Raw genomic sequence first — 17,999 nt, 5'->3', positions numbered from 1 at the left:
ATGGCAGGATTCTCTCTTCCTGCAGTCTGTCAATGGGATTTTCCACTGAAGCCACTCCATGCCACTGGAGAGCGTTACCAGCAAGAACAGAGAATCTCAACGACCAGCATATTCCGGCCATGATGTATGTTCTCTTATGTTCAACAAGTTTTTTGTTTTACCTGATGGAATGCTTAAAGAATTCATCAGTATCAGTAGCATTAAACCTTCCCAGTATCTTTCCAGGCTTCTGACCTTCAACCTCCTGAACAGTTAATACCGGAGGGAAGAACACAGGAGCGTCATTCTTGTCCTTCACATTTATATCTAAAATAAATTTCGACAATCCTTCAGACGTAGGGCCATTTCTTTCCTGGCATGTAAAAAATGGTTCTTCATTTTCAACTGTTATCTCAATTCTCTTCACGCGAGCAAGCTCATAATCCAAAGGCTGCAATAGTCAAAAGCATATGATAAGTCTGAATGTTAGCTTAAATAGCTCAGAAAATGTTTCATTATGCAAATTAATCTGTTAATGTTCTGCTACAGCTTTGCTATTCTTAGCGAACTGAATGAAAATTCGGAACGTTCCTGAAGTTGTCAAATATTTGAGGGCTGTGTCAGTAATTTCTCAATCTGTTGATCAACTTGCCATTGTTCAAGGGTTTGCTTCATACTGAATTCAGAAATTCTGCACTCCTCATCTTCATGGGGACAAATTAGATACAGGATTCAAGATAGAAAGGAATAGAACACATGTTTGATGGAAATAAGAGATGAAACTTAGGTAGTGAGCACAAAAGTGACCTGGCCAATGGTTAAGAAAGCATATGCAATTAAACTTATTGGGAGGGATTTTACAGCTGTTCTTGCCTGCTCTCTTCCTGTCCCACCATCAGCCGACCCCCGCCATGGGTTTCCTGGCAGTGGGGTGGGGAATGGGTAGATTCAATGGGGAATCCTATTGACAGCAGCGGGAGCAGAAGGTCCTGCGGCAGCCAACAGCGGGCCTCCACCCGCCCGCAAGAAACACGCCATGGGGGGGGGGAATCCCCCATATTGTCTTTTGTAAATTCAGAGTGCATAACGATTACAAAACGATTCTACTTATGCTTTTCCAGTTACACTTCAGCAGTGCTATGAGAAAATTATTTTGCAGGTCTTGAATGAATTCTGAAAGAATGATAGCCAGCATGACTTGTAATACAAATTTAACAAAGATTTAGGAACATAAGAACAGGAGTAGATCATTCAGCCCATCGAGCCTGCTCCACCATTCAATATGATCATGGCTGACTGGACATCTCAATGACTTTTGCATCCATTATCCCCTTAACCCTTTCTATTATTATTCTGCATCAATGGTTTCGAAGTGGAGATGGTCGATAGCTTTAAGTTGCTGGGGGTCACCATCACCAAGAGGCTGTCCTGGTCCACTCATGTTGATGCAACAGTCAAGAAACCCCAACAACGTCTCTACTTCCTACGAAAGCTAAATAAATTCGGCATGTCTATATCGACTCTCACAAACTTCTACAGATGTGCCATAGAGAGCATCCTATCCGGCTGCATCACAACTTGGTATGGCAACTGCTCGGCCCAAGATTGCAAGAAACAGCAGAGTGTGGTGAACCCAGCCCAACACATCACACAAGCTTGTCACCCTCACATTGATTCTGTATACACCTCCCGCTGCCTCAGGAAGGCAGACAGCATTATCAGAGACCCCTCCCACCCAACCTTTGCTTTCTTCCAGAACCTTCCATCATGAAGAAGATACAGAAATCTGAAGATCCACACATCCAGACACAGGAACACCTTCTTCCCCACAGCTACTGGACTTCTCAACAACTCTCCTTCGGACTGATCCGTTCCCTGTAAGAACACTATTCACAACGCCCTATGCTGCTCTTGCTCATGTATTTGCTTTGTTTGGCCTCTTGTTCCGCAATTTAACCAATGACTGTTGATGTACCATTTGTCAATGTACTCTGTCGATTATTCTTTTTTTATTTACTATGTACACACTGTGTATGTTCCCTTGGTCTCAGAAAAATACTTTTCACTGTACGTCATGTGACAATAAATCAATCAAATCAAAAGTCATCAGAAATATATCAATCTCAGTTTTAAACAGAATGCATCATAGTGATGTACTTAGATTTTATTGACCAAATATCCAATTAAATGAAAAAGGATTCTCTCCTTTTCATTACCAATGTTTCTCAATGCTAAAGCTTGCTATAAATTAAAGTCCAGTGATCTATAAATTATTTCAGCCTCTGCATTCACTAGAATCATCTATTGACCCATTGGGAGCAAAAGGTTCTAGATTTGATTCTCAGTTGTTGAATAATCAGGTGATCCAAGAAGCAATCGAGGCACTGAAACTGGCCTTAGCACTCCTGGTATAGGAAGGAAAATCAATTAGGTAGAGTTCCTGACCCTGAATGCTAATAAGTCAACCGTAGAGGAAGGTGCATGTTCATGGACACAGAATGAGAATAGCATTAGACTGAGTTCTGATCCTCTGGAGATGGATTGCAGCAAGAGGCTCACTGAAAAGTTCAGATTTGGATTCCCTGGTCCCTAAATATTTAATTCAAACTTCATGCGACAGGCACACAACAAAAATAATAAAGTAAAAGATAGAGGAAAAACTGTTAAATATATCACAACACTGGCACATAAAATGAAAATAAAATATTTATGTCTGCAATGTGCAAATGATGGTGACATGTCTCCCTCAATCCATTTTTTTTTCTGAAAGCACAAATAATACAGTAAAAGCCCAAGCAATATTCGCTACTACCTTTATAAGAAAGAGAATTCCATCATTTGTTTCTGGATCTGTTTCAATCCTGTAATTTCCAGCTTCGTTCCCTTTTATTATTTTGTACGTTGCTTTCCAGGCAGGTGTGTGAGGAGTGTCTTTATCAGTAACACTTACTCGTAATATCACCCTATCATTGTCACCCTCATCGATATTAAGTGAACCCTATAAGGAAAAGGAAATAAGATAGTCAGAGAAAGAAAACTGACTTCAGAAAACAAAAAGCTGACCATTATCCTTGGTATCATAATTTGGATTCCATATGCAGATATAAGATTTCAAAGTCAAGATTTAAATTGCTCCACCACGCTGATGCCCAGATTTCTATTGTTTATTCCTTGAGTGCCAAAGTTACTTTTTTGGAATGGTGATTCATGCCGACGGCAGTAATTCATCTGGGTTTTCTGCTCTGCAGTATTACTCTTTCCAATGCGTAGGAGAATGACACGAGGTGCATTGTTCACCTCCAGAGCTGGTGAAGACACAGGGTTGGATTCTCCGCAGCCCCGCGCCAAACTCGCGGCCAGCACGGGGACGGAGAATCCACTTTCATGCCGTAATCAGGCTTGGCGCTGGTCCGGCAATTCTCCTGACCCCATAAGTCGGCGTGACCACGAAGTACGCCGCGCGACCGGGGGCCCAATGCCAGATGCCCACCCAGCAATCCTCCGTTCTTGACCGGCCGAGTTCCCGACAGAGTGGCAGCTGCGAACTCAGTCCGTAGCCACCCTGGTCGGAGACGGAGGAAACGGACGCCAGGGGGTGCCTTCTAGGCGGCCGGAGATTAGACCTGCGCGGTTTCAGGCTCGGGTGCGGGATCGATGGGGGGTGGGTCCTCATTTCTCTGTGTGGCTCCACGGTCCGAGTCCGCCATGGAGCTTGGCGCGTCCGCTGGAGGCCGCTGCCGTGCGCATGCGCGGACTTCAAACTGGAAGTGCGGGGCTCTTATCCGCAGCAAAAGTTGAGAGATTCACTCCGGGTCCCTGTTAGCCCCCTGCAGAGCATTGAATTAGTTCAACTTTTTTCTAGGAATTTTGGGAGTAAAACTCCACCGTTTTTATACCGGCATGGGGACATAGTCTCATTTTGGGAGAATCCAGCCCACGATCGACTGACTAGCCTTCTTCTGCATTGTAACAATTCTATAAATTCTGTCCTCTGGAGACAGAGCAACATCTCGTTCCAGATTACCAGGGTACGTTAATGAAACAGAAGTATTTTTACAGCAATGTTTTAATGATATTTAAATCTTTAAATTTCTACCATTAAAACAATTGGGTCAGATTCTCCGGTTCCCCAGCCACGTGCTTCTCGGCGCGCGCTGTTCGCTGGCAGCGGAATTCTGTCTTTCCGCCGCTTGTCAATAGGGTTTCTCACTATAACTACCCGGTACCGCCAGGAACCCTATGGCTGTGGGTGTGCTGCCGGCAGGAAAAGTGAGTCGCAATGACCGGAGAATTCCGGCCAACGTCTACCAGGAAAATTATAGACAAGTTATACTATATATCTTACATTGTTATGAAATAGTATCGGTTGATTTTAATACAAAATTATAACATATAAACTAAACAAGACATAAACAGACAGACCTAGGGTTTTGCATTCATAAATATTTGAGGGTGGGAGGTCAGATTGAGGAGGCTGTGAAATATTTGTCTTTATAAGCAGAGACATGCAGTAGCAAGGAAGGTATGTGAAAGCTCCTGCTTCATAAATCACTAATTAGACCTTAGCTGTAATTTTATATCCAGTTCTGGGAACCATGGTTTATGAAGGATGTGAAAGCATTGGAGAGGAGGCAGAGGAGATTTACTAGAATTATACCAGGGACAAAGGATTTCAATTACATGGCGAGACTAGAAAAGCTTACTGGTGGTAATTAACCTGAGGGTCACCACGCCTCAGGGGAGGGGCAACATTGAGAAGGCGCATCATGGATCACCTCAGCCGGTATGAGAATTAAACACGTTCTGTTGGCGTCACTCCGCATCACAAACCAGTCGTCCAGCCAACTGAGCTAACCGACCCCCAGTAGTGTCCTACAAGGGTTCGTTAAATACAAAATGCCGAATAGAATGTCACATTCTTTATGTAAACCTATCGTAAGAGCCTCCCTTTATGTTATCCTCCTTTCATGGGCTTCTGGAGTGTTTACATCTGCTTCTATCTTTCATCAACCAGGTCTTCGCAATATAATTCCTTCTCTCATCTTATACTGTTCCACATCAGTTCCACACCTCAATTGAGATATCCCATCTCCAGTTTTCTAACTAGCTTTCCGAGGTTTTGATGCTCATATTTATCTGTTATCAGTCGCTTGTGCTTAGAGATGTTCATAATGGCTAACCTATTCAACCATTCCCGTTTCTGATCAGACTATTAAAAGGTAGAAATGCTTCACTAATGTTGATAAACTAATTAACCTTTGAATCCCAGCAAGCATTTTAATTAGGAATGGTAAATTGAAAAACCTAAATTTGAAGTATGGCTATCTGTTTCATCAGTTTCTCTCAATGATGTGTAAGCCTCAAGGTCTGACATGCCTGTCAGTGTCTGGAGATGTTAAGTTTGCCCAATCTCAGGTTTTTCTTTTTAATCTGTGAAAAACAGCTTGCAACCTTTGGCAATTCCATTTTACTTTGAAAAATCATTCAGCCTTGCCAAGCATACTGGTACACAACATTTGGTCATTTCTTATGTTTGAGCAAGCTGCAGCAAACTGTACAACAATTCTTACAGTGAGTACAATTCGGAAGTCCACTCAATAGGTCAGAATCGGCAAACACAACTGAATTAAGGCTGTTGGGCAAGAGAGCAGCAATAGTGCTGAATACGGGTTTTGGATTCAATGGAGGAAGCGTTTTAATGGCTTAACCTGGGGTTTAAACCTTCCACTCTACCACTCTTGCTAAGCTTTATTTCATTTCATTGCTTATCATGCTCACTTAATCTCCAGCAGTGGCCAAGCTTTCACTTTCTATACTTCGTCCCTTTACCATTTATCCATCAACTGTTGCCCCTTACTCCAGTCCTTCTACAGTGTGATGCACCAGTCCCCTATTTACCCCCACCAAAGCACTTTATCCATGCGGTGTACAGTTTGGAGCCGAAAGTCCGGCCGACTTACCAGTGTCACTGGCTTTGCCGTGCCACCCTGCTGACATCAGAATGGGGTTATTTGGAAGAATGGACACTGCTTTCGTCCCCTTGGTGGCAGGTCCCGGGTTGACCCCCAGCACTTCCTTCACCCTAATGGTGCATGTAGGGCTCTGGAGGACTCCATGGGATGGATGGGCAGCTGGAGTGAGCTCTAGAGGCCTCTAAGTCATCTGGCGCCTCCCTGCTGTCTGAACCATGGTGTTGATATCCTCAGCGATGCTCTTCAGTGACTGGGCAATGCACTGCAGTGCCACGGCAATGTGCATGTGCGTCTGGGACATGTCCACCTGTAAATGGGGCTTGTCCCTCCTCGACTGGGATATGATGTTCAGGCCCTCCTCCATGGCTGTCACAGACTGAGCCTTGCCTTGGACACCACCACTCAAGATGCTGACGTCATGCTCCAGGCTTTCCATTGCAATCGTCACACTCGCAGTGTTGGACTTGGTGCCACGCATAGTCAGCATCATGTCCTGCACCCGTAGCCTTTGAAAATCCTCCAATTGGCTATCCACTCGCTGGAATGTCACTGACATCCCTTCCTGAATCTCATGGCCGTGACCTAGCATCTGCATTAGCTTAGGGATAACCTTGTCCAGAGGCTCGACATCTGACTGGGACTCAGCTGAGTCCTGGGATCCAGCAGACGTCTGACTGCTGTGTCCCTTGGATGACCCTGCTTCCACCTGATCATCAGCAACTGTGCGGTGATCACCAGATTATGCCCCCGAAACCTGACCACCAATGTCACCCACCGAGGGGTGTGTCTCTGTGCTGGTGGCAGTTGGAGGTGATATCTGTGATACCTCGATGGTGGTCTCCTCGGAGCTCTCCTCTTAGGTGGTCTCTTGGCTGGCGGGGGAGGGAGGGGGGCGCTGCGACACTGGAAGGCCCGGCCCCATCAGATGGAGGTCGTGTGAGAGAATGGACATGTGGTCAATGAGAGTAATGGATCAATTTGCCTGACATGAAAAAACTCGCTTGAGACTGGTCATTTGGGTGAGGGGACAGACTTTTTAAAGGGTTTACTGGCACAGAGATGGGATTACTTTCTTTTTATCATACTAAAACATTATTTGTTCTGTCCTGTCTTACTGTTTAAAGGCTTTAGGGGTGCAGATGACAACATTTTTACGTTATTATGGGGAAACTTCAACTGTTACCTGGTCAGTCCAGCACAAGCTCCCCTTAGCCCCACCTCCCAGGGAGGGCCCCTCTCAACACCCTCGGAAGGTATTTATCACCTTGCCACCCCTCGGACTGAAAGATACCAAGATAGCACTGCCAAGGTGTGGTAACTGAAGGGAGTGGGGGGAGGGGGGGGGGGCGCATTGCCAGTGATCAAGCTGGTGCTGAAGACTGGTCTGTGATGCTGGAGACCTCAGAAGGAGGTTGAGATGGGTCATCTACTTGCGAGTTATATCTGAAGATTGTTGTGAATGCTTCAGTCAAATTGTTTGCACTAATGCGCTGGGTTCCACCAACTTTAAGGCTAAATATATTTGTGAGGCCTCCCTCTTTGGATCGGTGTTTCATTTTCCCACACTAGTGATGACTCAATGTGTTCGGACTGCAGAGCTTTGATCTGATCTATTGGTTGTGGGATCGCTTAAAAAAGTCCATCACATGCAGCTTCCACTTTTGATATCCAAGTGTTGTGGCTTTACCATCTTGACACCTTAATTTTAAGTATGCCTAGTGCTGTTCCGTGAACCAGGACCAATCTCCTGGTTTGATACCAAGCAGACAGGCTTCTAGACGGCTGCAGGCGTCTGCCATTACCTAACATGACAGGTCACCTTGTGGAAGCACCGTCTGGAAACCTTTCAAGTGGACGGTGCCTCTTCTGCCTCGATCCCTCTCATGAACCTTTCTCCTGTTTGTGTACTGATCCCACCACAGCGTGTCATCACCACTGTGGATGGTGATGCTTTCTCTTTTCTGATGCGCTGTCAACACGTTCAGCTGCCTTCCATTCTGCTCTTGTTGGTTTGAAAGTCTCCACAGTTGCGAAAAAGTTGAATGCACAGAAGAATTCTCTGCCAAATATTCAGCAGAGGGGTGGCTAATCGGTGCAGTGCTGCTCAAATGGAACGATTGTAATTTTAAATGTCCATCTGACTGTAGCTCAACATCATCCGCTTTTCATTGGTCAGTTTCCTGATCCTCAGGAAGTCAATGTTGGAGCCATTAAATTTAGAACAAAGTGAATTCAATTTACAAATTCCTCATTAAAACCTCTTAAAGACTTCACTGCAACGGTATTTACCTGCCCATCTGCAATAATTCAAATCTTGACTTTGATGAGTAAACGACCTGAAGACATCGAAACGCACACCCGTTAAATTGAAAATTGGCTGCATTGGAGCTGGATTGCAATTGCAATTGAAAGATCGATCATTTCAAACAATGCATCTTCCCCCAACACACCTCTAATTCAGAGTTGAAACAAAACCATCCACCCCCCCCCCCCACCAGAATACACCTGTAAAAGTACTTACAGACTGCTCAGTAAAAATGGGATGATTCGTATTGGAATTTATCACATTAATCTGTGCTTCTGTACTGGAGGACAGTATGTTCAGTCCATTGTCTCTTGCTTTAATTACTAAAGAGTAGGTTTTGATGGCCTAAACAGAAACAACAATTGGTTATCAAACACAAATGACATTTTGTAAAAGAAACATTACCGTCAGCTTCTTACCAACGAAACAGGTAATGACAAGATTCATTATTTCTACTTTGAAGTGCAAACGTTTTAACCTAGCCAGAGTAAAGGTCTACATTTTTTTAGTAGTCTATAATTGATTGAATGAGTTAACACAGTCCCAAGGGTAATATATGCAACACACTAGATTGGATCTTCCTCTCTGATCCCTCCCGAAAGTGATGGTGATTGGAGCAGAAAATGGGTCAAATGTAACCAGGCCTAGCTCTGCAATGTGCCCTGATTCCATTTCTTTCCTCTTGCACCCGACGGGACTGTTGCTGACTCCAATTCCTCATTCACGGCATGTAAACACTGGCAAAGAATGATGTCCGGCTTGTTGGTGCATGCTCCTCCATTCTGCCTTTTTGGCCACCACTCCATAGAACAACCTGTTGAAATGTGATAGTTGACTCAAGGTAATGGTAATGGCACTGTGTGGATGGCGAGAATGAGAGGATGCCATCTCAAGTTCAGCCCCGTCTACATAAATTTCCTCAGATTCTGAAAATGCCTCCTGAGTTAAAGACTTCCTTCATCTTTTGAGCTCTTCCCTCCTTTGAGACTCTTTTGCTGTCCCTTCTGGGATGTTGTTTTGGAATCCCACTGTTATAAGCACTGCCTTTACACCCACTTCAGCACTATCAGCTTCCTCTCAGAGGCAGGGACCCTGCTTGAATCCCCTGCTCCAGGAAAATAGGTGGAGTTGGAGTACTATGTGGATGATCTGCCTTCTACTCCCTCTTTTTCCCGAATGAGAAGACTCCCATCCATTTCAGTTTGGCCTAGAATGTGAAGAGAATATTCCGCTGGCCCCTCCAAATTCATTATCTGCAAGGTGTTCCCTCTGGTTCCAGAATGATGCCAGAGGTTCCCTGAGCCATGGGTTCCACCCCCTCCCACCTAGCCTTCACCGGTGATACATACTCCATCTAGGGTTCCCAACCCACCTGGAATGACCAGGATTTTCCCAGGACCAGGATCAGGGGTTCCTACCCCGAACACTCCAGCAGCCTGGCAGATCAGTGATTTCAATTTTACAGTGCATCTCCTCTCCATTTGGCGATGTTAAGCTACTATCGGACAAACCTTGAGTTCAGAGAATTCAGCCTTCCAGCTGCCACAGAGAGCAGAAATCATAGGTGATACAGTCGGGAGAGTCAGAATCGCGGGCATCGGCTTTCAGAGAATATTTCAAATGGAAGAGGGGAGTTCCTCAGCCTCCCCTCTTCCCATTCTTGTTTTTTCCTCTCGCCTCCCCACCCCTCACTTTTCCTTCCTTCACCTGTCCAAAGGAGATCTCTTAGTTCCTGGAGCATCTCATAAGACAGCTGCGGGGGCAGGAGTCAGGGGTCGGAAGCAAGGCCCAACTATGCCAAAGTCCATAGCAGGAAATTCCAGTGCAGTTTAATTGTTTGACAGGTACGGGTACTGGGTTTTGGGGTGGATGGGTTGGGGGAGAGGCTGTGAGTACATGGCAGCCAGAAGCTAGAAGTTCCTGAGCTCCAAAGACTGCCTGAGAGATATCCCAGGAAATTTAAAAGTAACTGGGCGGGGAAAGAAGGCCATGGGCGAGATTCCGGCAATGGAAAAATCCATTGATCTCGGGCGGGATTCTCCAGTCGTGGGGCAAACCCGGCCGGAGACTCCCAGCCATTGTTTCTCAGGACCTATATTACGGCTAAACCTGGGCCTTTGTAGACAGGGTGACTAGATGTCCCGGTTTTACGAAAATTTTTGGATTTTTGTTCAATGCCCAAAATCTGTTAATTTCCTAAAAATAGTCTAAATATCCCAGTCTTCAGCTTTTCCCTATTTGGACAGCATGGAAAATGGACACTATCCTGGTCTCTGATTATCTGGTGAATGAATCCTCTTCGCCCTGCTGTAGATTTATTTATACATGTTCAAGGATAGAAAATTTTAAGATCTTGTGGTTGTTTAGGTGCCTAGGACAATGAATATGTCCAGTCTGCCCCATCGACGTAATGTTGTTTGCATTTGCAAAATGCTGGTTCAGAGGTGAACAAGGTTTTGATGAGGCTAGGCTGGCAGAGACTGTGAAGGGGGTGTGGGGGGCGGCATTTGTCAGGATGTAGGGGGGCAAAACATGGAGGGGTGAGGAACAACCTTGGAGGGGGGGGACCTCCACTGGGCATAGGGTGCCGAACAAGATCACCCCTACCTCTCATTAGCAAACATTAGTTCACCTGGTGGTCTTGCTATTTAGCCCAGGTATCTGTGGGAGGAAGCCCTTTATTTGTCACTTAAGGGCCTCTGTTAATAATCATCATCATTATTAGTGTTACAAGTAGGCTTACATTAACATGGCAATGACGTTACTGTGAAAATCGCCGAGTCGCCACATTCCAGCACCTGTTCGGGTACACTGAGGGAGAATTCAGAATCTCCAATTCACCCGACAGCATGCCTTTCGGGACTTGTGGAAGGAAACCGGAGCAGCCGGAGTAAACCCACACAGACACGGGGAGAACGTGCAGACTCAGCACAGACAGTGACCCAAGCTGGGAATCAAACCCAGGTCCCTGGCGCTGTGAAGCAAATGTGTTAACCACTTGGTTATCGTGCTGTCCATTCCGTTGGACTACTGTTGGCCCTTGAGCAAGCAGACTACCTTGTGCGTCTCCTACCGCAGGTAAAGTACCCATGGAGATGGATAGACACACCATCATGGCACCCAATTTTAGATTCATGTCCTACATTCCATCTTTGCTCAGAAGGGCACTGAATTCCAGCCAATATTTAAGCTATTTGCATTGCATTTGATAAAAAGTTCATAATTTAAAAGGAACACTTGGACGTGCATAGGTCATTCAGCCATCAGATTGTTACATCAGACAGTGAAATCAGACCGTGAGATCATGGTTCATTGTTAAACATATTTCTACTTGATAGGTAATTGTTTATATTAATTGCCCAATTATCAAGGAAATTGTGTCATTTCAATTAAATTTTCAAAAGCAAACAATTCTGTGATTTAAAAAGCTAACTGTTCTACATATGGGAAAATAATACATACATCATAGTCGAGACATTTTTGAAGAAGTATGGATCCATTTTCTGAGTTGATTTTAAATATATTTGATGGGATTGAAGGACTTTGAGAAACAATTGAGTAGGAAACTTTTCCATTACCACGCCTTACATCATCAGGATCTGTTGCTTCAACTCTGAAGATTTCTTCACCTAAAAGTAGAACATGAATTACTCAGTAAATATGCACTGTGCATATATCATGGCTATAAATACCAGTGCTGCTGTAATTATACTTCATGAAGCGACACGTCTAATTCAAACAGAAGATACTGAAAACACGTGACAGTTTGGGCAACATTTGACAATGGAGATTCATTCGTGTTTGACGTGCAAGACTGGCTGTCACCTCCAGCAGGATTGCACCCGAAATATTCATCTTTTGTCTTTCAGATGTTGAAGGATGTCGCATTTCCAGCAATGTTGGGTTTCGCATCAGATTTCCTGCACACACGTAGCCTTACAATTGCGCCTCCAATTGCTCTGAACATTGCATGCTCAGTTGCCAAATATAGTGTCGAAAAATGCATTTCGATACTAATACTTCAGTGGATATTTGAAGCAGTGCTGCATTGGTGCTCATGCCCCATCTGCCTGATCAAAGTAAATGAGTAAATTGTATTGATCCTTCATAGAATACACTGTGCAAATTGTCTATAGTGCTTGCCTATATATCATGAAGTAGTATCTACACATCTCAAAGAGGTTTAGCAAATTTCAGGATTTTTTGAACACCTTTCGTAGAATGTGCAATGTTATGATATTTCCTGTATGCCATTGAAATGTCAAGGTGTCCGCAGAGCAAGGTTTAATGTGGAACAGGATAATAGCACCACCCATGGCAGGATGCTCAGAGGCACATGGTAATAAACTCGGAGATCAGTCTGGAGGGAAAAATTCTGGAAGCCTGCGTGGTGGAGGAGCACCATGCAAAAGCATAGCTTGGAACTGTAAATAGTTATGGACTACCAATAAAGGGTTCATGTTTAAACATACAAGCCGCAAGATTTCCTCACTGAGACACCTCTGCAGCAGTGAGACACAATATCATGACAGACAACACAGAAACAGGTTATTCATTCCAGTTCATGTCTGTACCTATGCCCTACTCAAGCCTTCCATATTTTCTCATCTAAATCTACCATCATAACCAACCATTCCGATCTCCTTCATATGCTTCTCCGTTTGCCCTTTGGCAATGAGTTCCACAATCTTACCAATCATAAGGAGTTTATTTTGAGCTCCTATTAGATTTCTTGGTGACTATCTTACATTGGCGGCCTCTGGTTATGCTGCCCCTCACAAGAGGAATCATTGGGCTGGACTTTACAGGGTCCCAGCAGCTGGTTTGCAGGCAGAAGTCCCGTAAAACACCATGAGTGTTTTGTTCACTACCTATCCACTTGGCCCTGACCTACCGCAAATTTACCAGCGGAAGTGAGGATTCAGTGGCAGGCCCATAGGCTAATTGAGGCCTTTAAGTGGTCAATTAGTGCCAATTTAAGGGCCTCATCCTGCTGCCACTGGGTTTTAACCATTGGCAGGAGTGACCTATTCAATTGTCTTTCCTGGCAGTCTGCACAAGCTGGTGGCTGGAAAGAATGGGTGCCTCGATAACAGGTCCACTGGGCCCATCAGAGACTCACCCCCCCAGGCCTTTCCTCAACCGATTCCCCTCCACCTATTGACTATCTACTCTGGCCCCACATCCCCCTTATCCCTCTCATTTATTGGATTGGCCATGCTAAATTACTCTTAGTGTCCAAAAGGATTGGGTGGGTTTGGTGGGTCACAGGGATGGGGTGAAGATGTGGGCTTAGGTAGAGTGCTCTTTCCAAGGGCTGGTGCAGACTCGATGGGCTAAATGGCCTCCTTCTGCATTATAAATTCCATGATTCAATGATTCTATGATATGATGTGGCCCAGCAATTCCCCTTCCCACACTTATCTTTCACTCTAACTTCCAACTCCTTTGCATTAATCCAACACTCCCAGTGGCACTGCTGGGGCTGGAGTGCTGCCAGCCATTTGATTGGCCTGCTCAAAGAGGCAGGGTTTCCTGCCCAGCTGGACTGGAAATTTTGCCTTAAAGCAGGCTTGTCCAACCTTTTCATGAGAGGGAGACCATATTTCATTTTTCTTTCTCACTCAAGGGACGATGAGCAAATTTTGGAAGGATAAGGTTTAACGCACCTTGAAACATGAATTCCAATAGAGCACAAAATTCTTGAATTGCGTTCAAGAGATCATTTTTAGCCAGTATATAACAAGCCCAATGAGAGGGAGTGAAAATCTCGATTGAGGACGAGATCTTTTGGCTGTTCACGCTGACGGGATCTTCCAGGCCTGCCGACGTCACACGCCCGCCATGGGTTTCCCGTCCGCGTGTGGTGGATTCAATGAAGAATCAAATTGACAGAGGTGGCACCGGAAGATTCTGCTGCCAGGTAATGCCGGGCTGCCACCCACCGAGAACACACTGTGGGGAGGCCAGAGAATTTCATCCTAACGGAAATGAAGCTGGGCAAGTGGATAAAGTAGCACTTTGGAGATAGTAACCATAAATGTAGTTAAATTTAGCATCATTATGGAAAAGGACATAGAACAGAAGTAAAAATTCTAAATTGGGGGTTTACAAAGCTGAGAAATTAGCTAGCAAGTGTGGACTGAAGACAGCTATTAGAAGGGAAAACTGTGATAAAGCAGTATAGAGACTTTCAAAGGCAAAATTCTACAGGCACAGTGTAGCCATTTCCCCACAAAGAATATGATGTTACTGCCCAATCTAGAGATCCCTAGTTATCCAGAAGCTCTGTCACCATTTCAACCTTTCACCAGGGCGCTCGGGGTTAAAGGTTACACCCTCCCATACATGACAATTGAGTCTTCTGTGAAGGATACAGCCGAGATGGTCGGCCCTTGACCATTGTCACAGCCTCAAAAATGTACAGGAAGGCAGTGTTCTTCCTGAGGTTGGAGCAGGTGGTCCACTCCGGCCTGGAAAAGGGGCTCACAGTGGGCAGGGCCTTCTTGGCAAAGGACCCTTTGGAGGACACTGCCCAGAGGTGAAGCTGCCTAGTTCACATTTATGTAGAGCTGTTATAAATGACGCCAGCGTGATATCATGCCATGTCCGGTGATTACTTCATGAGAGGGGAAGGTCTGGAGAGAATGTTCGCTAATGACATGCTAATGTATTAAAATGAGGTTCCTGGGCTTGCGCGACATGATTTTCACTTATCCACCAGAGGGGGGTGGGGAGGGGGGGGGAGGGGGGGTTGAATTGTAGAACCCAATCATGCAGGAGAGAATTGTTTGGATTTTGTGTCCGAGCCGATTCAGGCCATTGCAGTGCCAGCTAATTATAGTTGGTGCCAATAAAGACATCCATACAATGATTGGCATTCATAATGATGTCAGAATCACAGATAAATAATTGCTGCAACCCTTTTGTGGAAGATTAATTAAGAAGCACACCAACAATATTTGTAAAACCTCCTCTGCGCAACATCAGCGGGCCCACACAATCCGTAAGAACATGGTGGAGACCATACTTTACCAACTGCAGTCCAATGATCTCAAGGAGATTGTCAACAATCAAGTCCAATGATCTCAAGAAGATTGTCAACAGGGGCTGGTTTAGCACAGGGCTAAAGAGCTGGCTTTTAAAGCAGACCAAGGCAGGCTAGCAGCACGGTTCAATTCCCATAGCAGCCTCCCCGAACAAGCGCCGGAATGTGCCGACTAGGGGCTTTTCACAGTAACTTCATTTGAAGCCTACTTGTGACAATAAGCGATTTTCATTTTCATTTCAAGTTGATCTCAGATAGCATTGGTAAAGACATTGAAAAAGCTTATCAGTCCTTTTACTCTCTCCATGTTATGTGTATTCAAAGGGTCTTGATGCTGGAGAAGCCAAGTTTGCATTGGGGAAACTGATGGAACATTTCGGTAAAGGAGGAAATAACTCAAACAAGCAAATCATCATATGCCAAAGTAAGTTGAGCTGATGGATATGAACTCCCTGTCCAGATATTGCCTAAATAGGTATAGTAAACTATACCTTCCAAAAAAAAATTAAAAACATCCATGCAAAACTAGTTACATTTTGAACGGATCGAGAAGAGCATAACAAACATCTACTTTGGAATGAACTCCTACCTGGATGTTCATTTTCCCTCACATCAAATTTGTATATCTTTTGGCTGAATTCAGGAGCATTGTCATTGATATCAATCACTAAAATTCTATATAACATATGATCATCTAGAATTTGCAAAGTTTCCATGTCCCGAGCGTCGACTTGAAACTAAATGTGGAAAAAAATAACAGAATTACTTGTTATTCAAAACTCATTTACAGGAGATATGAAGGCAGATAACATTTCTATTATTTAGGTTAATAAACATAAACTATATACCAAATTCAGAGAGTGGTAGATTTCACATTTATGTATTTAGCATCTTCATTTAATTGTCATTAAATTATTTAGAACTATTCTTCTATGCAACCAGTCCACCTGCTCTCTTGTTTTGCAATGTCCTTTTTAGATTGAAGGCATCTTGTTCATCAAATACCAGCTTCAGTAATAGTTTTTCACTGAGACAGATAGATTATAAACCAGAAGACCATAAGATGTAAAAGCAAAAGCATTCAGCCCATCAGGCCTGCTCTTCCATTCAGTGACATCATGGCTGATCTCATATATTCCCCTATTCCACTTTCCTATCTTATCCCCATAACCCTCGATTCCTTTTTTGTTGAAAGTCTGTCTATCTCAGCCTTGAACATACTTAACAATCCAGCCTCTTCAGCTCTCTTCAGTAAATAATTACACAGGTTCAGTATCCTCTGAGAGAAGAAATTCCTCCTCATCTCGGTCTTAAAATGGCGACCCCTTACACTGAGATTATGCCCTCTGCTCCTAGACTCTCCCACAAGGGAAAACAACTTCTCAGCATCTACCCTGTCAATCCCCCTAAGAATCCTATATGTTTCAATAAGGTTGCCTCTCATTCTTCTAAACTCCAATGAGTCCAGGCCCAACCTACTCAATCTCTCCTCATAAGAAAATCCCTCCATACCCAGGATCAACTGAGCAAACTTTTCTCTGGACTGCCTCCAAATTCCTGAAGTAAGGGAACCAAAATTGTTCACAGATAGGCTGTGGGTTCATGTTCCACTTCAGAGCCGTGAGCACATAATCTCAACTGATGCAGCAGTGCAATTCTAACGGAATGCTGGACAGTTGGAAAGTCGTCCCTTTTGGAGAAAATGTTAAACTAAGGGCCTATTTGTATTCTTAAATAGGAGCAAATGATCTCCTGCCACAGAATGATTCAAGTTGGTATCTTGCTCAACATTTATCCTTGAACTAATATCACCGAAAAACAGATGATTTTGTCATTTATCGCGTTGCCGTAGAAGGAAAAACGTATAAAACATGGCTGGTACTGGTTCTTACTGTAGTTCCATTCTAAGGTTTATAGACCAGTTAGAACCAGTATCAGTTACTTCCAAAGTTTTACCTGTTTTTTCCTTCTAGGGTGGCTGCGGGTGTTTGGGGCGGGGAAGAGGAGTGGGGAACTGCTGCTGCTCATTGATGTGTGCAAATTGGATACTGCATTTCCCCCTTTACAACACTGGCTACATTTCAAAAGACTTTAATTGGCTGTGAAGCTACTTTGGGATACCTTGGGCAGGATTCTTTGTCCCGCCAGCCGTTTTCCGGCCCGGCATGCCCCTGTCGGCAGTGGGAGTCTCCGTTCCCGCAGCCGGCCAATGCAGATTCCCATTGTGGCCACTTCGCCGGGAAACCCGCGGGAGTGGGTGCGCTGTCGGCAAGTGGAGGAGCCCGCCGCCGGGGAATCCTGCAGCTCGGTTTTTTAAAAATACCTTATATTGGCAAGTTATTCTGATTGATAAATCCACAATTGGTGAGGTTCCGTGGTCGACACATTCTATAATATCAACAAAATCTGCTAAGAATGGCTGAAGAGTTAAGCTAGCGCACAGCACATTGAGCTGACTGCTTTCAATTTGGTGAGGTGTGAACATTGGATCATCTTAAGCCTTATAGAGCCATAGGGCAGGATACTCCATTCCAGAATTTGAGTGCTCCGAACAGCGGAGAAACAGGACTGTATCCCGAGGGCACTAGAAACATTGCCGAGTTAGCATTCTCAGAGTTTGACTATGCAGACGTATGTACAGTGGTGACCACGCTGATTTCGCTAGTGTTGAGCTACCAGTTTGAATGGCTGCCCT

General features: G+C 44.5%; 1 protein-coding gene across 5 annotated transcripts in view; it reads right to left on the bottom strand.

The window, feature by feature from the left end:
- LOC119969491 (cadherin-like protein 26) overlaps positions 1–17,999 on the bottom strand; it is a 111,887-nt gene that overhangs the window by 72,375 nt on the left and 21,513 nt on the right. For all 5 annotated transcript variants that reach the window (XM_038803177.1, XM_038803174.1, XM_038803178.1 and 2 more), the window contains 5 exons: positions 15,894–16,041; positions 11,719–11,885; positions 8,473–8,601; positions 2,792–2,977; positions 162–430 (listed from right to left, as the gene is read on the bottom strand). In XM_038803177.1, coding sequence (XP_038659105.1) covers positions 162–430; positions 2,792–2,977; positions 8,473–8,601; positions 11,719–11,885; positions 15,894–16,041 — 899 coding nt within the window. The remainder of the gene's footprint in view (positions 1–161; positions 431–2,791; positions 2,978–8,472; positions 8,602–11,718; positions 11,886–15,893; positions 16,042–17,999) is intronic.

Source organism: Scyliorhinus canicula, chromosome 7 (assembly GCF_902713615.1).
Source record: "Scyliorhinus canicula chromosome 7, sScyCan1.1, whole genome shotgun sequence".
NCBI lineage: Eukaryota > Metazoa > Chordata > Chondrichthyes > Carcharhiniformes > Scyliorhinidae > Scyliorhinus > Scyliorhinus canicula.
This window is presented reverse-complemented; position numbering and strand designations above follow the sequence as displayed.